At 49.7% G+C, this 23,217-nt stretch overlaps 2 protein-coding genes across 5 annotated transcripts; one reads left to right on the top strand and one right to left on the bottom strand.

Moving 5' to 3' along the window:
• Positions 1-1,488: 1,488 nt before the first annotated feature.
• Positions 1,489-3,777, top strand: C3H1orf35 (chromosome 3 C1orf35 homolog). Of its 2 annotated transcripts, XM_067732501.1 has the most exons (8): positions 1,490-1,681; positions 1,772-1,922; positions 2,080-2,125; positions 2,218-2,297; positions 2,508-2,580; positions 2,773-2,861; positions 3,371-3,496; positions 3,579-3,777. In XM_067732501.1, exons 1-8 carry the CDS (start codon positions 1,588-1,590, stop codon positions 3,634-3,636), a joined length of 717 nt encoding a protein of 238 aa, XP_067588602.1. In that variant the 5' UTR covers positions 1,490-1,587; the 3' UTR covers positions 3,637-3,777. The 2 variants fall into 2 exon arrangements, with proteins under 2 accessions (XP_067588603.1, XP_067588602.1); XM_067732502.1 differs by lacking the exon at positions 2,080-2,125 and having other exon boundaries at positions 1,489-1,681.
• A 1,293-nt stretch (positions 3,778-5,070) lies between these two features.
• On the bottom strand, positions 5,071-23,208 carry ARF1 (ADP ribosylation factor 1). 3 transcript variants are annotated; one of them, XM_067732513.1, is made up of 6 exons: positions 23,051-23,184; positions 14,718-14,855; positions 6,972-7,156; positions 6,786-6,896; positions 6,553-6,677; positions 5,071-6,392 (listed from the first exon to the last, which is right to left on the bottom strand). In XM_067732513.1, exons 3-6 carry the CDS (start codon positions 7,117-7,119, stop codon positions 6,231-6,233), a joined length of 546 nt encoding a protein of 181 aa, XP_067588614.1. In that variant the 5' UTR covers positions 7,120-7,156; positions 14,718-14,855; positions 23,051-23,184; the 3' UTR covers positions 5,071-6,230. The 3 variants fall into 3 exon arrangements, with proteins under 3 accessions (XP_067588614.1, XP_067588613.1, XP_067588615.1); XM_067732512.1 differs by lacking the exon at positions 14,718-14,855 and having other exon boundaries at positions 23,051-23,208; XM_067732514.1 differs by lacking the exons at positions 14,718-14,855; positions 23,051-23,184 and adding an exon at positions 22,889-23,031.
• Positions 23,209-23,217: the final 9 nt, after the last annotated feature.

Here is a 23,217-nt window from a genome sequence, read left to right on the forward strand (position 1 = left end):
AGCTGGCCTGCCCTACCCGTCACCAGGGCTCCCTCAGCCCTACCCAGCACGCAGTGGGAAGGTGCTCCCCATCAAAGGGGCCAAAGGGACTGGCCACTCCTCTTTGTTAACGCCACTGAGGTCTGCAGTGCATTGTAGCTACAATCTGCTAGGCCTTCCAGTTGACTGCTGCCTTTCTGCTCCAGGGGTTGATTTTACCCTGGCAGCCTTCCTGCAAGACCCAAGGGAGCAATTCCCAGCCTTTTTAAGGCAGCTGACCCGGCCCAGGTCTGAGGCTGCTTCTCGTTAGGTCCTTGGTTGTCAGGCTCCTTTTCATAAACCTGAGGGCCAGTTGTAGAGCACTGTCATATAGTAGATGGTGGGGACGGCGTTCTGTTCATGACCTGGGAGGCAGGACCCAGCAGCCTGTGGGAGATGAACCCTGTACCTTATCTCTAGATCAGATCTGGTCCACTCACCACACCAGCACTGTACAGCTGCACGGGGACGTCCACTGCACTGCACCACCCCCCCGCCCCCACAGCAGCTGTCCACTTCAGGCCCTGCCAACCTGGCTTGCTCAAGGATGCCCCCAGCAGCCGTCAGGCAAGTGAGGGATTCCCCGAGAAAGCAGGTTCAGAGGAAGGCCAGGTGAAAGGCCTCTTCTCATTTAATGTCCTGCCAGCCCATCAGGTGAATTCACTGAGTAACCTGAAGGAGGGCAGTGTCTTGTGAAAGGACTAATACAAAGGGCATACAGAATAACACTCTTGACACCTTGCTGTAAATTCCTCAGAGAACATTTGTTCACCCGACGGTTTCAATTCAGCAGGGGTCGGCTAATAGAGTGGCACCCCTCCACTCACTAGCACCGTTATCACTGAATCTAGTCTGGTTCGCTCTGGTGATAAACGGAACGCGCTTGCCCTACAACTAGCTCAATTTACTTCGGATACTGAGCCATCACCTGACAGCAGCAATGACCGAAACGGTGCCGAATGAGAAGCATCTGCCAACACTTTGTGGGTGACTGAGGCGTTCTCTGCGCTGTCTGGGGAACGAACGCGATGAGGTGTGCTTCCTTGGGAACTGGACACAGCCGGTACCCCCGAGGGCGGAGGACGAGCGGTGCAGGCGCGACCTGACCTTGGCGGCTCCCTGTCTCTGGGGCAGCCTGCTACCTGATCGAAACCTCAAGCAGCTATAGCCGGGAAACTCAGTGCGGGTTTGCAGACGTCTCTCCAGTGCCTGCTCCTCTGCCGGCACAGCCAAGGGAACACGGCACACAATGGGAACAGTGACTCTGGGGCGTCACCCACATTATGTGACTTCTAATAACGACTGTCCTGTCATTGGGGTGCCCGGGTCCAGCCTCCGCACCTTTGCCAGCGCCACCGCTGGGCCCGCGGCAGTGCGCAAGCGCTCGGGGGCCGGCACTGAGGCACAGGCGCGCCAGGGCGGGACACCTTCGGGAGGCGGGGGGGAACAGAGCGCAAGCGCACGGGTTTGGCGCAGGCGTGACGTCACCGCGTGCGACGCGTGAGTGGGAGCGGGGACCTGTGGGGCCTGGGTACCGGGAAGTCCGGAGGTAGAGGGTTGCCTGTTACCATGTTCGGCTCCAGCCGGGGCGGCGTGCGCGGCGGGCAGGACCAGTTCAGCTGGGAGGATGTGAAGACTGATAAGCAGAGGGAGAACTACCTGGGTGAGTGGGGCGCAGGGACCGGGGGCTCGCGGGCTGGGGGTGCGCCGACCCGCGGGCCGTGCCGAGCACTCGGCGCTCCGTTCCCCGCAGGCAACTCGCTCATGGCCCCGGTGGGCCGCTGGCAGAAGGGCCGTGACCTCACCTGGTACGCCAAGGGCCGGGAGCACAGTGCGGGTCTGAGCCGGGAGCAGGAGCTGGCGGCTGTGAGGCAGGCGGAGCAGGAGGCGCTCATGGCAGCGCTGTGAGTGCGCCTTGAGAGCTTGGGCCGGGGTGGGGGTGGGGGCGGGGGGGGCGGGGGGAAGGGGAGGGTGTTGGTTTACCTCCGGGTGGGGGCGCGGCAGGGGCAGGGGCCGAGGCGAGGCCCGCAGCTACCTGAAGCTCACGCGCGGCCCCCGCAGAGGCTACAAGAACGTAAGGAAGCAGCCCACCGGCCTGAGCAAGGAGGTGAGAGGTGGGCCCTCCTGGAGTGCGGGGGCGGGATTGGGAGGGGTCTGACCCTGCGCTGCGGTGAGCACTTGCACTCCCCTCCCCAACAGGACTTTGTCGAAGTCTGTAAGCGGGAAGGCGGTGACCCCGAGAAGGGAGTGGACCGGCTCCTGGGTCTGGGGAGCTCCAGGTGCGGGGCCAGAGGGTCCTTGGGGGCCCCAGAAATCGCGAGGGCGTGGCTCCTCGGGGCTCCGTACTGTCAGCCGCCCAGGTGGACGCTAGCACGGGTCGTCTGGGCGCACCACTTCTCTAGGGAGGCCTGGGGATGGGCGGTCCTCGCCGTGGGTGTGTCTGTGGGGGTGTGTCTCACCATGGGGGGATCTCACCCACGTCCCCGTAGTGGCTCTGCAGGTCGAGTGGCGCTGTCCCGGGAAGACAAAGAGGCTGCTAAGCTGGGGCTTTCAGTGTTCACGGTAACTACCCCCAAACATCCTGGGATCCCATGGTGGGGTGGGGGGCGGTCTGAGTGCCTCTTCCTGTTGAGGGCCATGGGGGCAGGCCGTCTCTCCTTGGGGATACCCTCCCAGCTTCTGGCTGGTTCTCGCCGGTCGGTATGCCAGGGCGCCCCGCACACCCCCTGAGTGGCTTGTGGCTTTTCTCGGCAGCACCACCGCGTGGAGAGCAGTCGGACAGGGACCTCCCCGGCCTCGGCCAAAAAGAAGCCTCGGTCATCAGAGGAGAAGGTGGAGCCGGGGTAAGGCCTCCCAGGGCACAGAACTCACTGTTTTCTCGGCATGTTGGCTGCTTCTCCAGTCAGTGAACTCCCCAGCTCCAGCCCCTTTTTTCTTTTGAGGAGCCTCTGGAGATTCTGAGCCCTGGGGCAGCCTCAGGACTGCCTACCAACCCCCTGCAGGGTCAGGGGCCCTGGAGGAGGATGCTCAGACATGGGCCACTTGTGCGAGGGTCTGGGGAGCACAGGAGGGGGTCACCACCCGGCCCCAAGAGTGCAGGGGCATCCCAATGGGAAGGCTGGAAGGAGCCATGAGATTGTCAGGTGCTGCCCTGCAGACCTTTCTGCCGTGGTTGGAATGTGTCTGTGATGCCCACCATGGTAGCCACTGGCCACACACGGTACTGAGGAGTTTCCTTTAGTGATTTGAGGTTGAAATGGCTACACATGGTCAGTGGCTACTGTGGTGGCCCCACCCCGGCTAGACCCCCAAAACCCCAGAGGCTCCTGGCACTCCGTATCATCCTTTGCAGCCCTGAAAGCCACAGGAAGAGCAGGAAGGAGAAGAAAAAGAAGAAGAGGCACAAGAAAGAGAAGAGGAGGAAAGAAAAGGAGCACGGGAAGGGGCCGGATTCCTCACAGCCCCCTGCTCCCATCCAGTAGGTGCAGCTGCCTGGGGATGGAGACACAGTGCTGGGCAGGCAGGGGCCCTCACGCCAGGTGTCCCTTGGTCTCCCTTAGGCATGACTCAGACTCCTTGACTTGCTGCAAGAGGAAGCGCAGGCATGACAGCGACTGAGGCCCAGGGATCTGGAGGGCTGGCCTGTGGGGGTCACCCCAGGTCCCCAAAGAGGCTTAGTTGTGGCCAAGTATGGCTACTTCTATTCTTCTTTGTGTTGACTCATTCTTTGTACTTAAATAAACTTATTTTAAGTGGAAAGTGTCTCATACTAAAGGGAAGGTTGTTGTCATGTGTCACAATAGAACGTGATGTGTGACAATGTGGTAAATCTCTTGAGTTCCAGCAAGACTACCTGCAAGCCCATTGGGAGGGGCACTGTCCTTTTGGTGGTCAGCATCCTGGGGTCCCATGTTGGCCTGGTCCCCTGCATCAACTTCAGGTGTACCAAGAGCTCTGGGTCATGTGTGGCCAGCAGGGAAGGCAGAGGGGCCAAAGAGTGCTCCGCTGCAGGTAGGTGAGCATGCTAGAAGGGGCAGCCTGGGCATTTAGATCATGGGGAGCTGGACTTGTACCTGGAGCCACCCTTGTCTCTCCAGGCCACCAAGGGACCTCTTAACCACTGTCTCACCCCCATCCCCTTTGTGTGTTATGGCACTGGCTCCCTCCACCCGGCCCCCCATCTCCAAGGCTGGGAGGCATACATACAACCTGGCCCTCCACAGAAAAAGTGAAAACATCTTACAACCACATTGGAATAAAGACAAAACCCAGCCTGGATTCATTATGGAGGTTCTTGGTTTGCTTCTGATTTTCAAAGAAATGAGAGCTGAAGGCAATTCTGTCTTCAGAGCACTCAGCACTGGTTTTCAACCTGTTTGTTAGAGCAGATCATTATTTATGGTGGGGCAGCCTGCCTTCTGGGGGAAAGGACACCTGGAACTTCGCCTGCCAATGCCTGCACCCAGTGGGGGGAACAAGGGTGCCAAGAAGGGCTCCAGGTCAGAGGGACAACCCCTGCAAAAGTGGGACAGGGTCTATGGCACAGGTGCACAAAGCACCCAGCCAGGCATGGGTCAATCGCTGTGGCAGTGACGTGGAGCTTGGCCAGGGGTTCCCGCCCCTCCAGAGGACAAGCTGGCTGGCTTGGGGGGTACCACAGAGGGTGGATGTTAGGAAGGGTGGGGGGTTTCCTCCACATACCACCTGGCTCTAGCCTTTTGGGCATACTCCATATGGTGACCCTGCCGTTCCTTTCACAACCAGGCATTGCCAAGACTGGGACCAGGGGGCTGGACTGCCAGCATGAGACCAATGAGGTGGTCACCACAAGGGCACTGGGACATACCCACACCCACCCATGGAAAGTGAAGCAGTGGGGGACGGGGGTAGGGAGACAAGGGTCGGGTGGCAGGGAAGGGATGGGCAGAGAGAGGGAACAGGGCAAGTCAGATCAATGCTGCCCTCCCTAAGTGAGGAGGAAGCAGCTGTCCCTGCCCAGCTTCCAAGAGGCAGACTGTCAGTCAGGGGCACCCAAAAATGGGAGAGCCATGAAATAGTTAAGAGATTTTATTCTAATAGCTGTAATTACAGTGCCTGTTTGTCGAAATGAAAACTGAAAACAAGTATACAAAACAGTTGATTACTAATTGTGTATTGAAAGCATTAAGAGGTTCCACGACACCAAATAAACCAGTTCTGAGGTTTTCCCCAAGATAAAGTTTAACAGCTCCAGCTTCTTCAGTGTTTATCAAAATACAAAAGAAAAAAGTAGAGGTTATCATTTTTCGATGGCAAATCTGACCCTTGCAGGCTGAGGGAGTGAAAGCACACATAGACAGGGGCTCCGAGGGGCTGGGGCTCAAGGATGACCACCCGCGCTCCTGCTGGTGAGACCCCAGAGAGCCCGGAGCAGGCAAGCAAGGGGACTGCAGGGCTCCCGCTCAAACCAGAGCGTTCCAACCAAAGTGCCCATGCTGACCCAAGAAAAGGCTGGGGTTCCTCCAAGGGGTCTGAGAGTGGTGGCTGCAGCCTCCAGCCCATCTCCTGGGCAGCCATGTAAGCACAGATACAAGCACAAACGCTATGGGGTGTGGGATGACCCAAGACAGAGCAAATCACAGGGACCCTATTGTGACCATGCAGAATGGATCATAGCTGGTTCTGCCCCGTTTCACGTTCCCAACGGGAAACAGACCACTGGTGGACTGGACTCAGGCCATTACTGCAGAACCTACACTAGGCACATTTCTCCCTTCTGTGTGTTCAAGTGTTCTCCTTATCTTGTATTCGTAACTATTTTAAAAAATGCACTGAGTTTGGGTTAAAAACCAACCACCAAAATGGATCTCAACACAGACGTAAAGCCCAGAAGAGGAACATCGGGCTTTTCTGACACAGCGACTCCTGGATGACCCGTGTGCCTAAAATCCCTTCTCAGTACTAAACAGTGGGTTGATTTTCTTTTTACAATAAAAAAAGCTGAGTAATATTGCATAGGAGTACCAGAAACTGCCTCATTGGAAACAAAAACTATTTACATTAAATAAAAACCCAGTTGCAGGCTGCGTCTGCACATTTACAGCATGGTGAAGCACACTGTGACCGACCATGGAGACAGCTTCTGGCACTCACACCACAGGGGCACGTTTGCCACATGAGAGTAAAGCGAGGGCAGAAGGAGGGAGTGTGAAGGGAGGAGAGAGGAGTACAGCTCACTTCTGGTTCCGGAGCTGATTGGACAGCCAGTCCAGTCCCTCATAGAGCCCGTCCCCGCTGGTGGCACAGGTAGCCTGAATGTACCAGTTCCTGTGGCGCAGAGAGTGCAGACCCAGCTTGTCCGTGATCTCAGCTGCATTCATGGCATTGGGGAGGTCCTAGGGGGGAGGGTAGCAAAGCAGGCGTGGGTCAAGGGGACTGCACGGAACCCTCTCCACCTGACCTGTGACCCCCGCCTCGTCAGACCTCCATCGCTGAGAGGCTGGCTGCCTAACGTGCACCCACCACCAGCACACAGGGTGGCTCAGTCATGCGTACCTGTTTGTTAGCAAACACGAGCAGAACAGCGTCCCTGAGCTCGTCTTCTGCCAGCATCCTCATAAGCTCCTCTCGGGCCTCATTCACACGCTCTCTGTCATTGCTGTCAACCACGAAGATGAGACCTGCATAGGGAACAGTAAGCATTAGTGTAGGCACCTGGGACACTCCCAACCTCTCCCAAAGGCCACAGCCCCCCTCCTGAGGGTTGTAATGGGGTGGCCCACCCTCACCTTGTGTGTTCTGGAAGTAGTGGCGCCACAGAGGCCGGATCTTGTCCTGGCCACCCACGTCCCACACAGTGAAGCTGATGTTCTTGTATTCCACGGTTTCCACGTTGAAGCCTGGAGGAGACCCAGTGTGAGGCTCTCCCTAGGGCTACCACTATCCCCTAGCCTCCCGAGGCCCAGCCTCCTCACCTATAGTGGGAATGGTGGTCACGATTTCACCCAGCTTCAGTTTGTACAGGATGGTGGTCTTTCCCGCAGCATCTAGGCCCACCATGAGAATGCGCATTTCTTTTTTGCCAAAAAGGCCCTTGAAGAGGTTTGCAAAGATATTCCCCATGCTGTAGACTGGTGGGAGCAACACTGGCCAGAGAAACCTGCAGATACAAGGAGTCCTTGTGTCTCTTTCTGTGCTGCCCAGGGCCAGCAAAGCAGCAGCAGCTCAGAGACAGACTCACCCACAGACAGACAGATGGACATCCTGTTATCTCTCCTGAAAACTCACAAGGCATAAGCTGATGAAATTCTGGTTCCTATCCAAAAGAAAAAGTCCTGCCTGCCTGCCTCTCGAGCCCTAAAATCACCCTTAAAAGGGAGAGAATGGGAATCTTAGAACAGGGCTGACCGGATTTTGAAGCAGCTACTGCCATTATATCAGGAAGTGACGCCCAAGGCTCAGGGTAACTTACCTCTAAGTCCTACAACCTGCCACTGTGGGGTGCAATGTCCAACATGCATGGAGAGGTGTGGCTTTCAAATGAATGCTAGATTCTCCATAATCTAATACAGAGCTTTTCAAGGGGCCATAAACAACCACTCCAAGGCCCTACCATGTCTCCCAACTGCTCCAAGTCTCAGTGAAAAACAGTCCAATGTTAAGGCAACTAACACACAAGAAGCTAGGAGGGCCCATGGCAGAGACCAAAAGAGACCAACCTTTCCCAACACGCTGAGAGCTTAGCACACCCTGCAGGCAGGACCGGTGGAGTGAGAACACCTGGGCTCTAGGGCAGCACACCAGGGCATTCAGTCTAAGGGTGAGCCCACAAAAATGACCCTGGGGAGCCTGCCAGGGGACACCTTCCCAAGAGCTATGGTCAGTGTTGTCCCAGAGAGGAGAAGGCCTGTGTGGTACAGCAACATGCTTGTACGAGAACACGTGTGCTGTGTTTGGGCTCCCACCAGGCTCTCCTCACTCAGCAGGGCAGAAACACTAGGATACCACTGAGCTGGCTGGACCCAAGGTCAGAGACCAGGCCCAGACACCCAGACCTATAGGAAGGAACAAGTGACCACAGCTGCGGGAGAGTGAGGCTCAAGGAGGAGAGGATCTCCTGTCCCAAAAGGCGCCCAAGGCACCAGAGCTGCCCAGGCCTGGCCTCTCCATGCTCAGTACTCTCCTCCTTCAACTGTTTTATTTGCAAACAAGGCCTTAGGAAAAAACGGTCACTTTCTCAAATGCTTAGGAATCTGGACTTTAAAAAATAATTAATTAATTAATGGCCGAGGTGGATCTTTGTTGCTGTGCGCAGGCTTCTCACTGCAGTGGCTTCTCTTGTTGCAGAGCACTGGCTCTAGGCATGTGGGCTTCAGTAGCTGTGGCTCGCAGGCTCTAGAGCACAGGCTCAGTAGTTGTGGCACACAGGCTTAGCTGCTCCACAGCATGTGGGCTCTTCCTGGACCAGGGCTCGAACCTGTGTCCCCTGCATTGGCAGGCGGATTCTTAACCACTGCGCCACCAGGGAAGCCAGGAATCTGGACTTTTGGCACCTATGGTGAAGTCAAGCTGTGGAGAGCTGGGCAGCCTTCAACTGGGAAGAACTCTGTGTGAGTGTTGACAGAAAACCAAATGAACCACAGAGAACTTGTTCCAAGCAGGCAGGAGCTGCTTGCACCTGACCTCTGAGAGGGTGTTGGTGGAAGCCACTGTCAAGGCTTGGAAGGAGCCTTGCCCTGCATACCTGACCCTCCTAGAAGTAACAATGAACTCCCCAGTCTTTGGACTTTGGATGGACATTGCTGGGGTCAGAGGCCAGACCCATGAAGGACACAGATATGGGCCTGCCACAGGCACGCCCCACTGCACTCCACCTGGGGGGCGTGCCCCAGATCCCCACCATTCCTTATCACCTCTGATGACAGGCTCAGGTGGAGTCGCCAGGCCTCCACTGCAAGTTACTTTCTGCCTTAGTCATCAGTGAGTATTTGGTGACTAAGTCCACGTCCTGCTCCTCATCCAACTTCCACCTTCTAGTTTTAGCACTCTGACATTTCCTGGCTGAATTATTACCATGAGGACTGTCAAATGGTGATTTTCTATTGAGTCATTCCTTCCAGCTATTAGTTAGTTAGCATTCTACTGCAAGGAACCACTTCTCCATATATTGATATAGTGTGAACTTGTGCATTCCTAGTTTACTCAGTAGGTCAGAATCACTACCCCACTGTGACTTAGATGCTCCAATGGTCCTAGAGGTGTCCCGTGGAGGCGCTTCCAGCAGGCTTCAGTGCACTTTCAACACTTTAATGCTTTTTGGTTTTGAATAATATTACCTAGTTATAAAAGTAAAATTTAAAAATATCTTTACTATATTTCCTTTTCTGCAGACAGCCATTTTTCCTATAGATGATGATAAATTATGGAAGACAGAATAAACTGAACACACACATTTATCTCAGCTTACTCCTGAAATCGTTACCAATGAAGAAATAAGTGATGACTGACTCAAAAGAGAAAAGTGGGGGGAGGTGGAAAGAGGTGACAGAAGTCAGCAAATTTTGGTGAGGTCTGACCCTGACCGAGTGCTCATCCTCAGCTCTGCAGGAGAGCCAAGGGACCTTTTTGGAGCGGCTGAACCAGGGGCCCTGACTCCACTATCCAGGCAGAGGAGGGCATGCGGTGCACTGTACTGGAAACAGACGGATATGGGCAAAATCAACAGGGAGGCACACTTCCCTGCAGACCCTCACATGTAACCCAGAGGCCTCAAAGCAAGGACCTATGGATTCTTGCACCTGGAGGCCCTCAAATAGCCACGTCCCTATCTCCCTTTAAGAAGCCCCCAATGCAAGTGACTGAAACAAAGAATTTGGAGAGAAGACAGAAGACATTTAAAAAGAAAAAAACAATAACAAACAAACAAAATCCCCAACCCACACACAGCCTTGGCATCGACATGGTGGGGACCTGGTGCCCACAAAACAAGAACAGGGCATTAGGACACAGATAACAGCAGACCTCACAACCAAAGTGAAAAAAATCCACACACACACACAAGATTTAAAAAAGAGGAAACTGGGACTTCCCTGGTGGTCCAGTGGCTAGGGCCCCGAGCTTCCAATGCAGGGGGCCCAGGTTCAATCCCTGATCAGGGAACTGGGTCCTGCATGCTGCAACTAAGACCCAACGCAGCCAAATAAATAAATATTAAAAAAAAAAAGGGAGGAAACTAGGAGCAATTTAAAAGACCAACATCTACCTTGCGTACGGTGATGACTTTTTAGACACAACACCAAAGATATTATCCCATGAAAGAAATAACTGATAAACTGAACTTCATTAAAATGACAAACTTCTGCTCTGTGAAAGACAAAACCAGACTGAGAGAATATATCTGCAAGAGATATATCTGATAAAGGACTGTCATCCAAAATATACAAAGACCACTTATAACTCAACAAAAACAAATTTAATTTTAAAATTAAAAAAATGGGCCAAAGATCTTAATGAAAACCTCATTAAAGGTTTACAGAAGGCAAGTAAGCAATGAAAAGATGCTCATCATATGTCCTCAGAGAAATGCAAATTAAAACAATGAGCTATTACTGCACACCTATTAGAATGACCAAAAGCCAAAATCCAGAACACACGCTGGCAATGGCAAGAATGTGGAGCAACAGGAACTCTCCTCCATTACCCGAGGGAATGCAAAATGGTACAGCTGTCCGCAAACAGTTTGGAGGTTTCTCACAAAACATACTCTGAACATATAATTCAGCAATCATGCTCCCAAAGGAACTGAAAACTAACATCCACACAGACACCTGCACACTGATGTTTACAGAAGTTTTATTCATTCCAAAAAGTTTTATTCATTCAAAATTTTGCCACAATTTGGAAGCAACCATGATGTTTTCCAGTAGGTGAATGGATAAGCTGTGGTACATCCAAACAATATTATTCAACACTAAAAAGAAAGGCGCTATCAAGACATGAAAAGATGTGGAGGAGCATACATGTGCATTACTAAGTGAAAGAAGCCAATCTAAGAATACTACACACCTATGATTCCCACTATATGACATTCTGGAAAAGGCAAAACTGTGGAGACAGTAAAAAGATCCTTTCAGTGGTTGTGAGGGGTTAGGAGGAAGGGAGGGATGAATAGGTGGAACACAAAGGATTTTTAGGACAGTGAAACTATTCTGTGTGAAACTGCGATGGTAGATACGTGTCAATATGCATTTCTCCAAACCTACAGAACACACAATACCAAGAGTGAACCCTAAGGTAAACTATGGGCTCTGGATGATGATGTATCAATGTAGGTTCATCAACTGTAACAAATGCACCACTCTAGTGGGGGATATAGTGAGGAAGGCTATGTGGGAACTGGAAATCTCCATGCCTTTCCCTCAATTATGTGGTGAACCTCAAACTGTTCCCCCAAAAGAGAGACATAAGCAGCACTTTTAATCTGTAATTCTGTATCAGCCAAAGGGCAGAACAGAGGTTAGAAATGCAAGGCTTCACACATGCCTTCTTCTCCAGGTTGCCACAGGCAGAGGGAGCCCCCAAGGTGATGGAGGGAGACACAGAGGCAGGCCTGAACAGCAGCCAGCGCAGGCTGCAGCAGGAAGGAGGAGAGTTCCAGGAAAAGAGGAACAGTTACCTATGTGGTTTAAACGTGGGGTTTGGCAATTCTAGGGGAATTGGGAAAAACTAATCACAGGTACACAGAAAAAAACCCAAGGATGAAAATGCCAAGAAGTCATTTTAAGATTTCCTGAGGGAAACCATAAGCCAGTCACCACTTGACTCAGCAGTGAACAATATTTACTCAGTCATGATACTTTGACTGTCATTGCTGGGTATTGGAAAGCTGAGGCCAGAACTTGTGGTCTCAAGGGCCAACCCTCACTGTCCAAAGCTGACACACTGAGAAACAGTATTAGCACACTATTTAGTACAGTGAGGCATGAAAGAGGCTATCCCTGGGAGGCAGGATGGAAGACTGCTGTTTATACTTGTTTTATACCTGTTTTAGTGGTACATTCCTACAAATTGACACAAAAACCTGGGCACTAAGGGGTGAAAAGGTTAAGTGTACTCTCCCAACTCCCACATGGGACTGATGGAACATTCCAGGTAAACTGGGCACAGCAGCAGGCCCACACCCGCATGTCAGCCTCAAAATGCAGTCAGTCACAGCCATGGCAGTCCAAGAGCCTCCTCCCCTCCCCACCCAAGCATGTCTGCCCACTCACCCCTGGCCTGCCTTGGCCGTGCAGTCTGCTGAGCCCTGATTATCACTGTGGTCCTTGCCTTCCACACACAGTTTTTTAACTTACTCAAGTCCTGAAGCCCCAAAGGGGAAGTGGGCCATATATTTGGTGGCTGAACCTGGATGGGGATGAGCACAAACTCTAGGGTTTAAGACGCTACACACAGCACTTGGTCTCTCCCACTATACAAGCATCTATCTATAACCGCCCTGCACCTGGTCCAGGGGCCCTGGCAGCTCCTGACCTAACACAGTATCACAGTGGAAAGGTTCAACAGTGACCATGAGAGTTGTTCCGTGGCCTCTCCACACAGGTTCTAACTTGTAGGATGCCCAGCCTAGGCCTATTTCACCCTTTCCTCTACCAGGATCCCTAGCACTAAGGTCAAAACCTGTTTTTCAGGTTCATGGTAATGGCCGTGAGTATTTGTAAGCAGTGAAGACTCTGATTTTCTCAAAAGAGCACTTCCCCGCACCTGCCTGAGTTTGCACCTTCGAGCTGGCTCATAAGATGCAAGAGTAACAACAGCACGTCTCTTTCCTGAGACAGAAAGCTCTGAGCGGACACAGCCCCTTAAGAATGGTTTTTTCCTTTTTCTGGTTAGGACCAGAAACAATGATAGGGTGGCAGTTCAACATTATAGCAAAGAACAGGACACAACTGGCTGCCTACACTCCTGCATGCAAAGACCTACTAGGCTACAGGCCAAGGCCAACAACAGGCCTCTCTGGGAAAGCCAGTGCAGGGAGGAAAAAATGTAGCATGAGTTTACACCCGTTCCACTCCAGTAAATGAATCCAGAGTGACTGGTTTAGCTGCTGAAGAGAAATATATGTACCCACGAGCTCTACCTGTGCCTGCTGCATCTCCTAACAAGCCTCAGAGGATTCAAGATAAGCATGGGACAGCCCTCCCCTACAGAGCCGTGCAGCTTACTTCTGCAGAAGGAAAGTTTGTCACATTTTCTGAAACTGTTAGAGCTGGTTTACTTAACAAAATCTCTGTATGCATATCAAGATGACCTAAACTGCTGGGAATCAGTAGGAAGAATAAACCACTAACCTAGAGCATGTCTTGGGAAACGAAAATGTGACCCAAGGAGGCAAAAAACAAGGGTTTGGATTCTATTCTGTGCCTCAGATGTGATGGGCTGTTCTGGTCCCTCTGTAAATGAGAAATCACATGGATGAATCCCCTATTCAAATGAACAGCTAGGTGACATCAGAACTTTTTTCGTTTTGCTTTTTTTTAAAAAAAGTCAAGTTTATTAGGTGTAAATTACATACAGTAAAATGTACAGCTCAATAGTTCATAATGTCAATTTTAATATCTAATTTGAGAAAAATTAACAAAATCTTCCTGAGGAATTGATATACATTATAAAACAAGGGTTTCATTCATTCTTCAAGCAGTCAAATATGTGCTTAGATTATCAACCACTCAAAAGTCTAATTCATCCCTGACATGTAGGATTTAATTTTAAGGGGTGGGGGTCCTCTACTTTCATAGGCAATATGATCACATAATATAATCTGCTACAAACTGCTTTTTGTACATCAACTTGTAGCTCCACCCCATCAGCTAAATAAAGCCTTCAGTCATTACTCTATTAGTCCAACATTCCATTTCTGTAGCTCTAACATTTTTCTGCTATTGGGTAGAGCGTTACATGTTGTAACTTTTTCATTAAAATTAGCATAAGAATACTGAATGTGCCAATACTAGTGATAGGCAGATACACCTCACAGGCCTAACACAATTGTGATGAAGGTAAGAATCAACAACACGCTCAGAAGGAAGAATATTCAGCCTGAGACACTCAAAGGATGTAATTAAGTTGACTGAATTTTTTTTTTCCTTTCAGTTTTATTCAGATATAACTGACATACTGTATTATTTTCAGCTGTACAAAATAATGACTTGATATGTGTATATTATTGGGAAATGATCACCACAAAAAGTCTAGTTAACTCCCATCACCTCACACAGTCACCCTTTTTTTCCTTGTGATGAAAACTTTTAAGATTTCCTCTCTTAGCAACTTTCAAATATAAATACAGTACGGTAAACTACAGTCACCATACTGTACCTCATATTACAGGATTTATTTATATTATGACCAGAAGTTTGTACCTTTTGACCACCTCCACCCATTTCATCTACACTGACTCTGAACTTTCAATACAAAGAAAAAGAATAAATGAAAGAACATGCAAAAACATTCTCGAACTGTATAGTTCTGGTCTGCTCCTAAAGGTGAATTCCAATGAGAGACTGTTTTTTGTTTTTCACAACAAAACTTTTAGGATGTTTTGCAGGAATCAATTAGGCACTAGACCTGGCCTCTATGCAGCAGTCCCGTTCCCAACAACCCCCCCACCGCCACCCCCAGAGGATGATGAGTACCAGAAATCCATAGACTAGTACACTAACCCTGGTCTCCAGATGCCCTGCAAGTTGCCTCCCAAAGCTGAAGGAAGGGGTTTCCGGTCAGGTCTGATTCTTAGGAGGAGCAACCAGTGAAATTCAATTTAGGTCCCTCTTGGCCAGCTTAAGATTCAAGGTGAAATCCTTAAAATGACAACAAGAAATGAGTTTCATTCATGAATGTAGCTCTTGGTCTACACTAACATGAACATCCAAGAGTCACTGTCCATTGTCTAACGGAACAAGCATACGAACCACAAGGCGAGCGTGGAAACAGTGAAACTGCAATTAATCCTACTTACCAATAACTACAAAATCCAAAGCATTTAACTGATGAATATATTTAGTTATCTTTTGCAATTCTCCCTTATTCATAGTCTTAAAGTTTTACTATTTTTTAACATAACTGTTCTCAAAGCCCATTACCAAAGATACTTACTTACACTGACGTGAAACCTACAGATGGGCGCAAATAACCAGATGGTCTACCCCAAATGAAAACAATATCCATGTAGGACCTCTGAACACAAATGTCATGCAGCCCCCAACTGGAGTAAAACAAAGAGTGGATGATACCCACAAGTTGAGGCCTCACTCAGATGCTACATCAGGAGCATCTCTCACAGTTCTGTGCATTCATCCTGGTGGCAGACGCTGGCTGCTCCTTGGTATTTTCTTCTCCCAGATCTGTCCCTGGGCTTGAGGCCTTCCAGAGTAAACCTACATTCCTGGCCCCCTGTAGCTATGCAGGACCATTTGAGTATGCTAGCCCGTGGGATGGGGCAACAGTGATGGAATGGTTTCCAGGTCCTGCAGACCTGGTGGTGGGCGCCTGGGCCCCCCACTGTGGTGGGGCCAGTGCCATGGACCCTAACGAGCACTTCTACTCCAGAAGTCAGGGCATATATACCCTCCATCTGACTCCAAACACACTTAAGTCTAAAGAAATTGTTACTGGAAAAAGAAATCAAAAGATCGAAAAAACAAAACCAAAAACAAATTTGCATCAACCTCAGAACATTAAAATGTATAACAAATTAAACTGAAAATGGAGGAAACAAAGCAATTTATGACTAAAATGCAAAGCAGGATTAGAGAAACTACAGGCAACTGTAAACCACCCAGATACCCTGAAAAGTGTTGACCACCAACTCCTTACTAATTCTGCACATCAGTGGTTCTTTGGAAATCAATTAGAATTGTATTTCAACCCATCCTAGTGGCAAACAGAGCACCATTGGTTTGGAACTCCTCAGCAAGTCACTCAGGCCTATATTCTGACCTTGGCTGTGCTCCCAGTCCCCTCTCCATACTGATTTCCTATGCCATGCCCACCGAGCCCTTCACTCAACCTCTGAAGCCAAGTTCAGATGCCATCTTCCACAGGGAAGAGTCCTTTCCTTTTTGTTGTTCTCAGCATACCCTCCACACACTGTGGGGCTAACAGTCAGCACACTCATGTAAGGAGTAGCTGTGTGATGAGCACAGCCCTGGGCACACAAAAGCTCAAGAGTACTCAATGAATCCAACTGACAGATGGTGAAACACAAGTGGAACACAGTGCTCATCCTTCCAACCTCACCTCAATGGCAAACAAGGCTCTGGGCCAAGCAATGTCAAAGACTGATCCACAGTTACACTATAGTCCTTTCAATGCAGCTAAAAGCTTCAACATGAGCACAGAGACTCTCTCTCTCTCTCTCTCTCTCTCTCACACACACACACACACACAGCTCCAGCTGCTGAAGTCTCAGTCCCCATGATCCTGACAGAAAGGACAGGCACACCTGTCAAATAACACAGTCCTATGTTTCAGTTCCAGTAGTGAGAACAAGGAAGGGAAGGCAATTCAGGATTCTGATTTCTGTTGTGAAGTATATCACATTAGTTTGTTTTTGTCACTCCTTTAATTATATGATCACCACAAACATGCTAAAGCCCCTATGGTTTCTGTTCTGGTGTCTTCTCAAGGAGGCCACCTGCACCCATGGTGCAGACATAGGACCCTCTCCAGGCACAAGGGTGGGGCTCTGGAGAAGCCAGCGTTGCTCGGACCCCTTTCCACACCCTTGAAGAAAAAGGGAACTGCAACCAACCATGAGCTGTCAGAGTGCCCAGTTCTTCCTCCTCAAACTTCTCAGAGTGGCAGGCAGCCCCCTGAGGCTTTTTCAGCACAAGGGGACTTTGTGAGTGATTAAAATGATTAAACCAATCTCTAAAACTTGATTTTTGCCTGCAGAGAACTTTCATTTTGAAAACAAAATGTAAAAAAAATTACAGCCCCACCTCTTTTTCTGAGTGATGGGCTTCCCAGAAGACACAGAATAGCAAAGTGCAGCAGTGGCTGAGAGCCTCTGTTAGATCCTCCTACCTCTGAAGCAAGCCCCCTGCCAGATCTGCCCTCCTGAGACCCTTGTTAGGAGCACCCAGAGGTGCACCAGCTCAGAGCACTCGGGGAAACCTCTGCCTCACTCTCCAGGCAGCTGGTCTTGGCTGGGAGGACAATGTCCTTGTGGGAACTTCTCGTTGTTTGGCCTGAACAGCCACAGCTACCTCTCAATAGGCCTCTTCCTACCTCTGCTCACATTTCAAACCCTGGACAGCCCTGGACTCAGGGAAATTTCATTCATATACCTGCTCCTGCCATCCTCTGCTTAAAACCTCCCAGCAGTCCCCATCACCCGCCTCAGGTGACCAGCAGTCCCATCACACTCAGTGTCTTGCACTTTCACTCCCTAGTACTGCCCCTATCCAGCCATTCACTCCCAGAGGAATGCAGTCCCCTACATGGGACCCCAGTTGAGGCTTCCTCTCACCTCCAGACTTCTCTTCTACTACCCCCTTAACACATGGGTTTCCCATCAAAATCTAATCCTCAAATATAAAGGACCCACTCTTTCCCACTTTAACTCTCTGCAACTTCCTCCCAGTTCTTCAGACCCAAACCCCAGAGACACTCACAATTCCTCTCTCTGTCCCTCTCATCCTCAAATCTGTTTACTTTACTGGCAAGTCCCATCACCTCTCCCTTTGAAAAGGTGCTTCCCCATCACTATCCACCTGGTCCCAGGCACCTCATCTCTCCTCTGGCACTCCCAAAGTCTGTAGCTTCCACTCTGCAAGGTGTTCTCAATGCCAGCAAGAGGGTCCTGTTAGGAAAGGTCAGACTAAGTCAGGCTCTTTAAGAAGATCAGAGCCAACACCCCCATGGCATTTCGCAGCACCACCCCTGCCATCCAGAAAGGAAACTAGCAGACAATACAACCAACATACACACCAGACTGCAAAAAACCCATGTTGCCCCAACTAAAATGTAACACGGAAATGAAAGATGGTGTCATATAACACATGACCTTCAGTATTGGTCATGACCACACTACAAGTTCAAGGGAGGTAGTCAGAGAACCACCTAATGAAGACTGCCACAAATACACCAGCATCTCAGATACTCAGAACCTGCTGTGTCCATGAAATGTCCCACCACCGGAAACAGAGAACAACTCTTCGTAAAGTTCTGCAAAGAACAAAATACAATCACCCTTAATTTACCTGGTAGTTTCTTTCCTAGAAAATTCAGAACATCTACTAAAACCAAACACACACACACACACACACACACACACACACACACACACACACACGTTGACTCCATACATAAACAGAATTAGGTTTAAGATATAAACAGATTTTTCACCTATATGAAAGTCATGCTGAATGCATTCTTGCTGCTAAACGTACTAAATACCAGTATTGCCTCTCACCATTGGCAGAGCCCAAAATCCTCCCACAAGTTCCCAAAATACCCTTTCTGTGGGGCTATCCCTCAAAGGACCACTGGTACACACCAGCAGGCTTCTCTCCTTTCTTGTGCTCCTGGCAGGTCTCCAAAACCACTAAGTGCACTCCCACCTAAGGGCCTTTGCACTTACTGTTCCCCTGCCTGGGAGAAGCTTCTTGTTTCTCCCAAAGACCCACAGGACCCCCACTCCCTTATACCTCTACTCAAATGGCACCTCCTCCCCTATCCTCCTGATAGGTCTGACTCAGTGCCCACTCCTTTTACTGTGTCCTGTTGGCCTGCTTTTCCATTCCATTCACTGCCATGGCCCTGCGTCTCCACCCAGCCTTATACTTTGCCAGTGAGTACTCCTCTGCCCAGAACTCACGCACCTTCCTCCACCCATCTCTCTATCTCCACCTGTCTTTTTCTCTACTGGCCACCTCCCTGGGCACCCAAGAGATTCACTGTCAAGAAGAGGAGAAAAGAATCATAAAAGAACATTTATCAAGGCCTTAAGTATGAAAAAGTAGAAAGATTAATCATACACATATGCTTTTCTGAAAAATTAGTTTGTCAGAAAAAAAACCCTATCAACTCAATGATGAATTTCATACTGGTTTAAAAGTATACATGAGTGTGATGGAATCTGAACATTCCTTTGACATTCCAGTGAGGAGGAAATCTGGGCTGTAGAGACACAGATAACTACTCAGGGCAAACACGTCCATCTCAGCAAAGTTCAATACCACAGGAGAGGTGTGTACACAATCTGCTTCCTAAACCTGCCCTCAGGTACATGCAACCAGTGACTTAAAATATATTTTCAGTGATCTCCCCAGGAATCTGCAAGATCTCATATCACTTTGACAAAAGAGAAATGCTAAAAGCTATTTTAAGCAAAGTTACATCACCAAAATTGACAAAAGATACAGTATTTTAAATATAAATTAATAGATTCAATCAGTTAGGAACTGCATGCTCATCTACAGATGATAGAATACTTGACAGGAAAACACACTCTTAACAGCAATTTTTAAAGACATCCTTTATTCTGAAACCTGTGATCAAAACACAGGCACATCTAACTTTGCCTTCGTTCCTACTCTTCACATATAAGTCTAGACAGAATCTTGAAACTGCTTTCTTGGCCATCTGTCCCTAAGTCAAACTGATAGGACACTTAAAAACTTCACGTTAAAAATTTCCAGGACCTCAGAGACCTAGTACTATTAAGCTTTCTGTTTAGCTCCCACATACATCACTGCAAAAATAATTTGATGTACAATACAAACTGAAAGATGTTGGCTATTTTACATATGACTTGCTCTTTGGAGACAAACTCTTCTAGCTTGCTAGCATCCCTCTGAGTAGCAAAACTTACTAAATTCTGATTAAACATTAATTAATGTTTCTAAAATATACTGTACATCTCTAACTTCTGAAAATGTGCATGGATCATAACTGGGGCTTCTGTTAATTTATGCTGTATACTAACAGTTACCCCTGTAGCCTCAGGTGTGTAAAAATGTTTGCCTCCTAAAGAGAATCGCTCCCGAATGCTATGTGTGTAAAATCTGCCTGTCTTGTATGCTTTTTTTCTGTCTCTTCTTTTTCAGTGAGTGATAAGTCCCACTCTTCCCTTTCTATGTGATGACAGGCTGCCAAGCTCTTGTCTCCGATGTATGCAAAACCCAGGAAACATGGGTTTGTTAGGAATATGGAGGTTAGTCCCTGCAACAGATAGCTTCACCATTTCTTCCCACTCATATAAGGAAGCTTGGCTGAAAGAACTGGGTGAGGGCCTAACAGATTCTCCTAGGAATAAGGAGCTTTGATGTTTTTGTGTTAAATTCTGCCACATTTTTTCTAGCTAATCAGGCCATCTGAACCATCTGAGAATGTTGAACTACCTTCCAGAATAGTGATAGAGCTGTATAGAGCTATAACAGATACTATATTTTAAAGACTTTATAACAATCACGAGAGGATAAGAACCTAAGGATGAAGTATTCCCCTCTCCCTGGCTCACACTCTGAAATTAACCTCACCCCCTATTCTTTCACACTCACACATTCCCAAGCCCTCCTTTACCTGCCAGTAGGAAGTGTTACACCCAACCCACTATTAGGTCAAAAACATTTCCAAAAGACCACTTCAGATGGTGCTGGGAGGACATCTCTAACACCATCCACACCAATGACGAGCAGACAGACCACAAAAGAGGTAAGTTCTTATTTAATGTTAAGATCCCAACTGAAAGGAATTTTTCATCTTTCTTTCCCAACCACCTCTGACAGATGTGCATTTTATTTCCTTCTTTCTCCTAATCCTACGAAGGTTGGAAGGTCAAAGGGGAGAATATCTATGGGACAACGTGTACAGAGACCAGTCATAAATGCTATGGCAAGCACAGGCTAGCTGGGTCTGAACACCAGCTCGGTAAGTGATCACAACCCTCAGGAAGGCTGCAGAAATGCTTGGTGAGCCTGAACTGTGATCAAGAGCAGATTTAAATTCATATATCTCAAGGCAACATTGAATTTGAAGAATTTGAAGGAAACTGATTTAACTCTCTCAAACCAAGTTAATATACTATTTATGAACTTGCACAAGGGTTTTTCCCCTATGTTAGATTTATTCCTACAGCCATTCGATCCTGGAGATCACCTCAGTGGCTGATGGTCCATACTGAATTCTACTAAAGTAAACAGAAAAGTCCAGGTGTACCTTCCTGTAGTTTCAAACCCTGTCTGATCTCTGGTAGTGGTGGCTTAGCAGGTCTGAACGCCCTCTTCACATTGTGCAAGAGGCAAAGCAAATAGCTAAACCACATGATTTAAAAACCAGAACTGTGAGAAGCACAGAACCAGTTTTTGCTTTCTACTAACCTTCTTACAATGATGAGCAGACAGCATGTGAGTCAGCTATTATCCAAACCAACTATTTTAAATCTTTCTGAAGTAGCAATTTTGAATACCTGTATCTGAAGTTAGCCCTCACGGGAAACAGCAGGTTTCTAATGCCCAAGTGACAAGGATCTGTTTTCAACAGGACATGCCCAGTGAACAGGCACACTACATTCTACACGTTAACTAGAGAAAACCTTTATGGCACACTCTAACAAAGTGGCCAAATTTGTGATAAACACATACACACTCAATTCTTCATAATTTTGGACCCAGCTAACAACACCACGCATTCAAAGTTCTTCCAGTTCTGGCTACTCTTGAGTTTCTGAAAACTCCAAGAACACCACACACAGCATGCGCCATGGCATCTCACACTCCTTCAGACACACACACACACACTGCCAGAAATGTAGGAGCAACCACGCAAACAGCCAGCAGAAAAAAACGCTGACCACCAGTTCTGAAACAAGAACTAGAGCTGACTACTCTAACACCAACTACATCAGCTACAACTACATCAACTACACAGCTCTCAACAGTGACTTCCGGGGCCTCCCCAAATCGTCCGAATTGCCTCTGTCTCCTGCCAATGATTTCTTGTGCATTTTTGCTCGATTCATTTAAAACAGCAACTTGGTGTTTTGAGGAGCTCAAAAGTGCTCAGTTGATTAGCTAATATTTTAAGGACTTTATAATTGCCAAGCTTTATTAACAAAGCTACCGTTTTACCTCCCGTAACCACCTGGACTGGGCAACAAGAAAGCTTTAGGACGCTCTGCTAGGGAGGCCGCCTCAACCCTGGACAGGTCGTTCCAAACGTAGGTTAAAGATTCACCAGCTCGGAAGTGTGTTCTAATCCATGCCAAAGGCACCCAGGAAGCAATCCCGGGGTTGCAGCAAGCTTGGATAAAGGGGCCCTACAGTGCCGCCAGCGCGTCCATCGGGGGCTTCCTTGGGCCGCAGGCACTCCCACTCAGACCCCAGCTCCACAGCACCCGCCCTGGAACCCGGACCCCGAACCCCGCCCCACCTCGCCGGCTCCGTGCTCGGAACAGACAGGAACTGGGCTCAAACCCTGGCCATCGTGTGACCTTGGCCGCGTCCCGGGCTGCGGGCCTCAGTTTCCTGGTCCTCGCGACCCCGAGGCAGGAGGCCTCGCAGGCGGAGCAGGAAGCGAGGCTTCCTGGAGAGCCCGCGTTGCGGGCCGGACTTCCGGGCGCCCGCCCCGGCGGCTCTGGGGGGCTTGAGAAGAGGGTTGCGCGACCAAACCCCTCACCGGCCTCGACTCGGCTCCCGACCCAGCTCGACCCCTACTCGACCCCCATCCCAGCCTAGACCCCTGGCCCAGCACACAGCACCCAATCTGCCCCGCCCCGCCTCGGACCCAGGCCCGGCTTCAACCCCCAGACCGGCCCAGGCTCTCCTCAGCCCCCGGCCTCTATTCGACCCTGGACCCTGCCGGGCCTCGGCTCCCCGCCTCTACCTACCTCACTTCGGCTCCCCGCCTCGACCCACGGCCCGGCCTCAACTCGCCCCTCGCCCGGCCCGGCTTCACCTCGGACCCGTCTTGGCTCTCACCGCCCCGGCCCAGCCTCACGCCGGGCCTTAACTCAGCCCCCGCCCCCCCCTCGGCCCGGGCCCAGCCTCACCCTCGGCGGCCGCGGCACAGCTGCTGCTCGGAGGCAGGCGTTGGTTTCGCTCCCACAAGATGGCGGCTCTGACGGCAGCCACGTCAGTGCCTGCTGCCGCGGGGGACGCTGGGGAACGGGGCGGTCCCACCCGCAGTCCCGCCCACTCCCCCGCTGCGGAGTGCACA

This window comes from Pseudorca crassidens, chromosome 3 (genome assembly GCF_039906515.1).
Source record: "Pseudorca crassidens isolate mPseCra1 chromosome 3, mPseCra1.hap1, whole genome shotgun sequence".
NCBI classification, from domain to species: Eukaryota; Metazoa; Chordata; class Mammalia; order Artiodactyla; family Delphinidae; genus Pseudorca; species Pseudorca crassidens.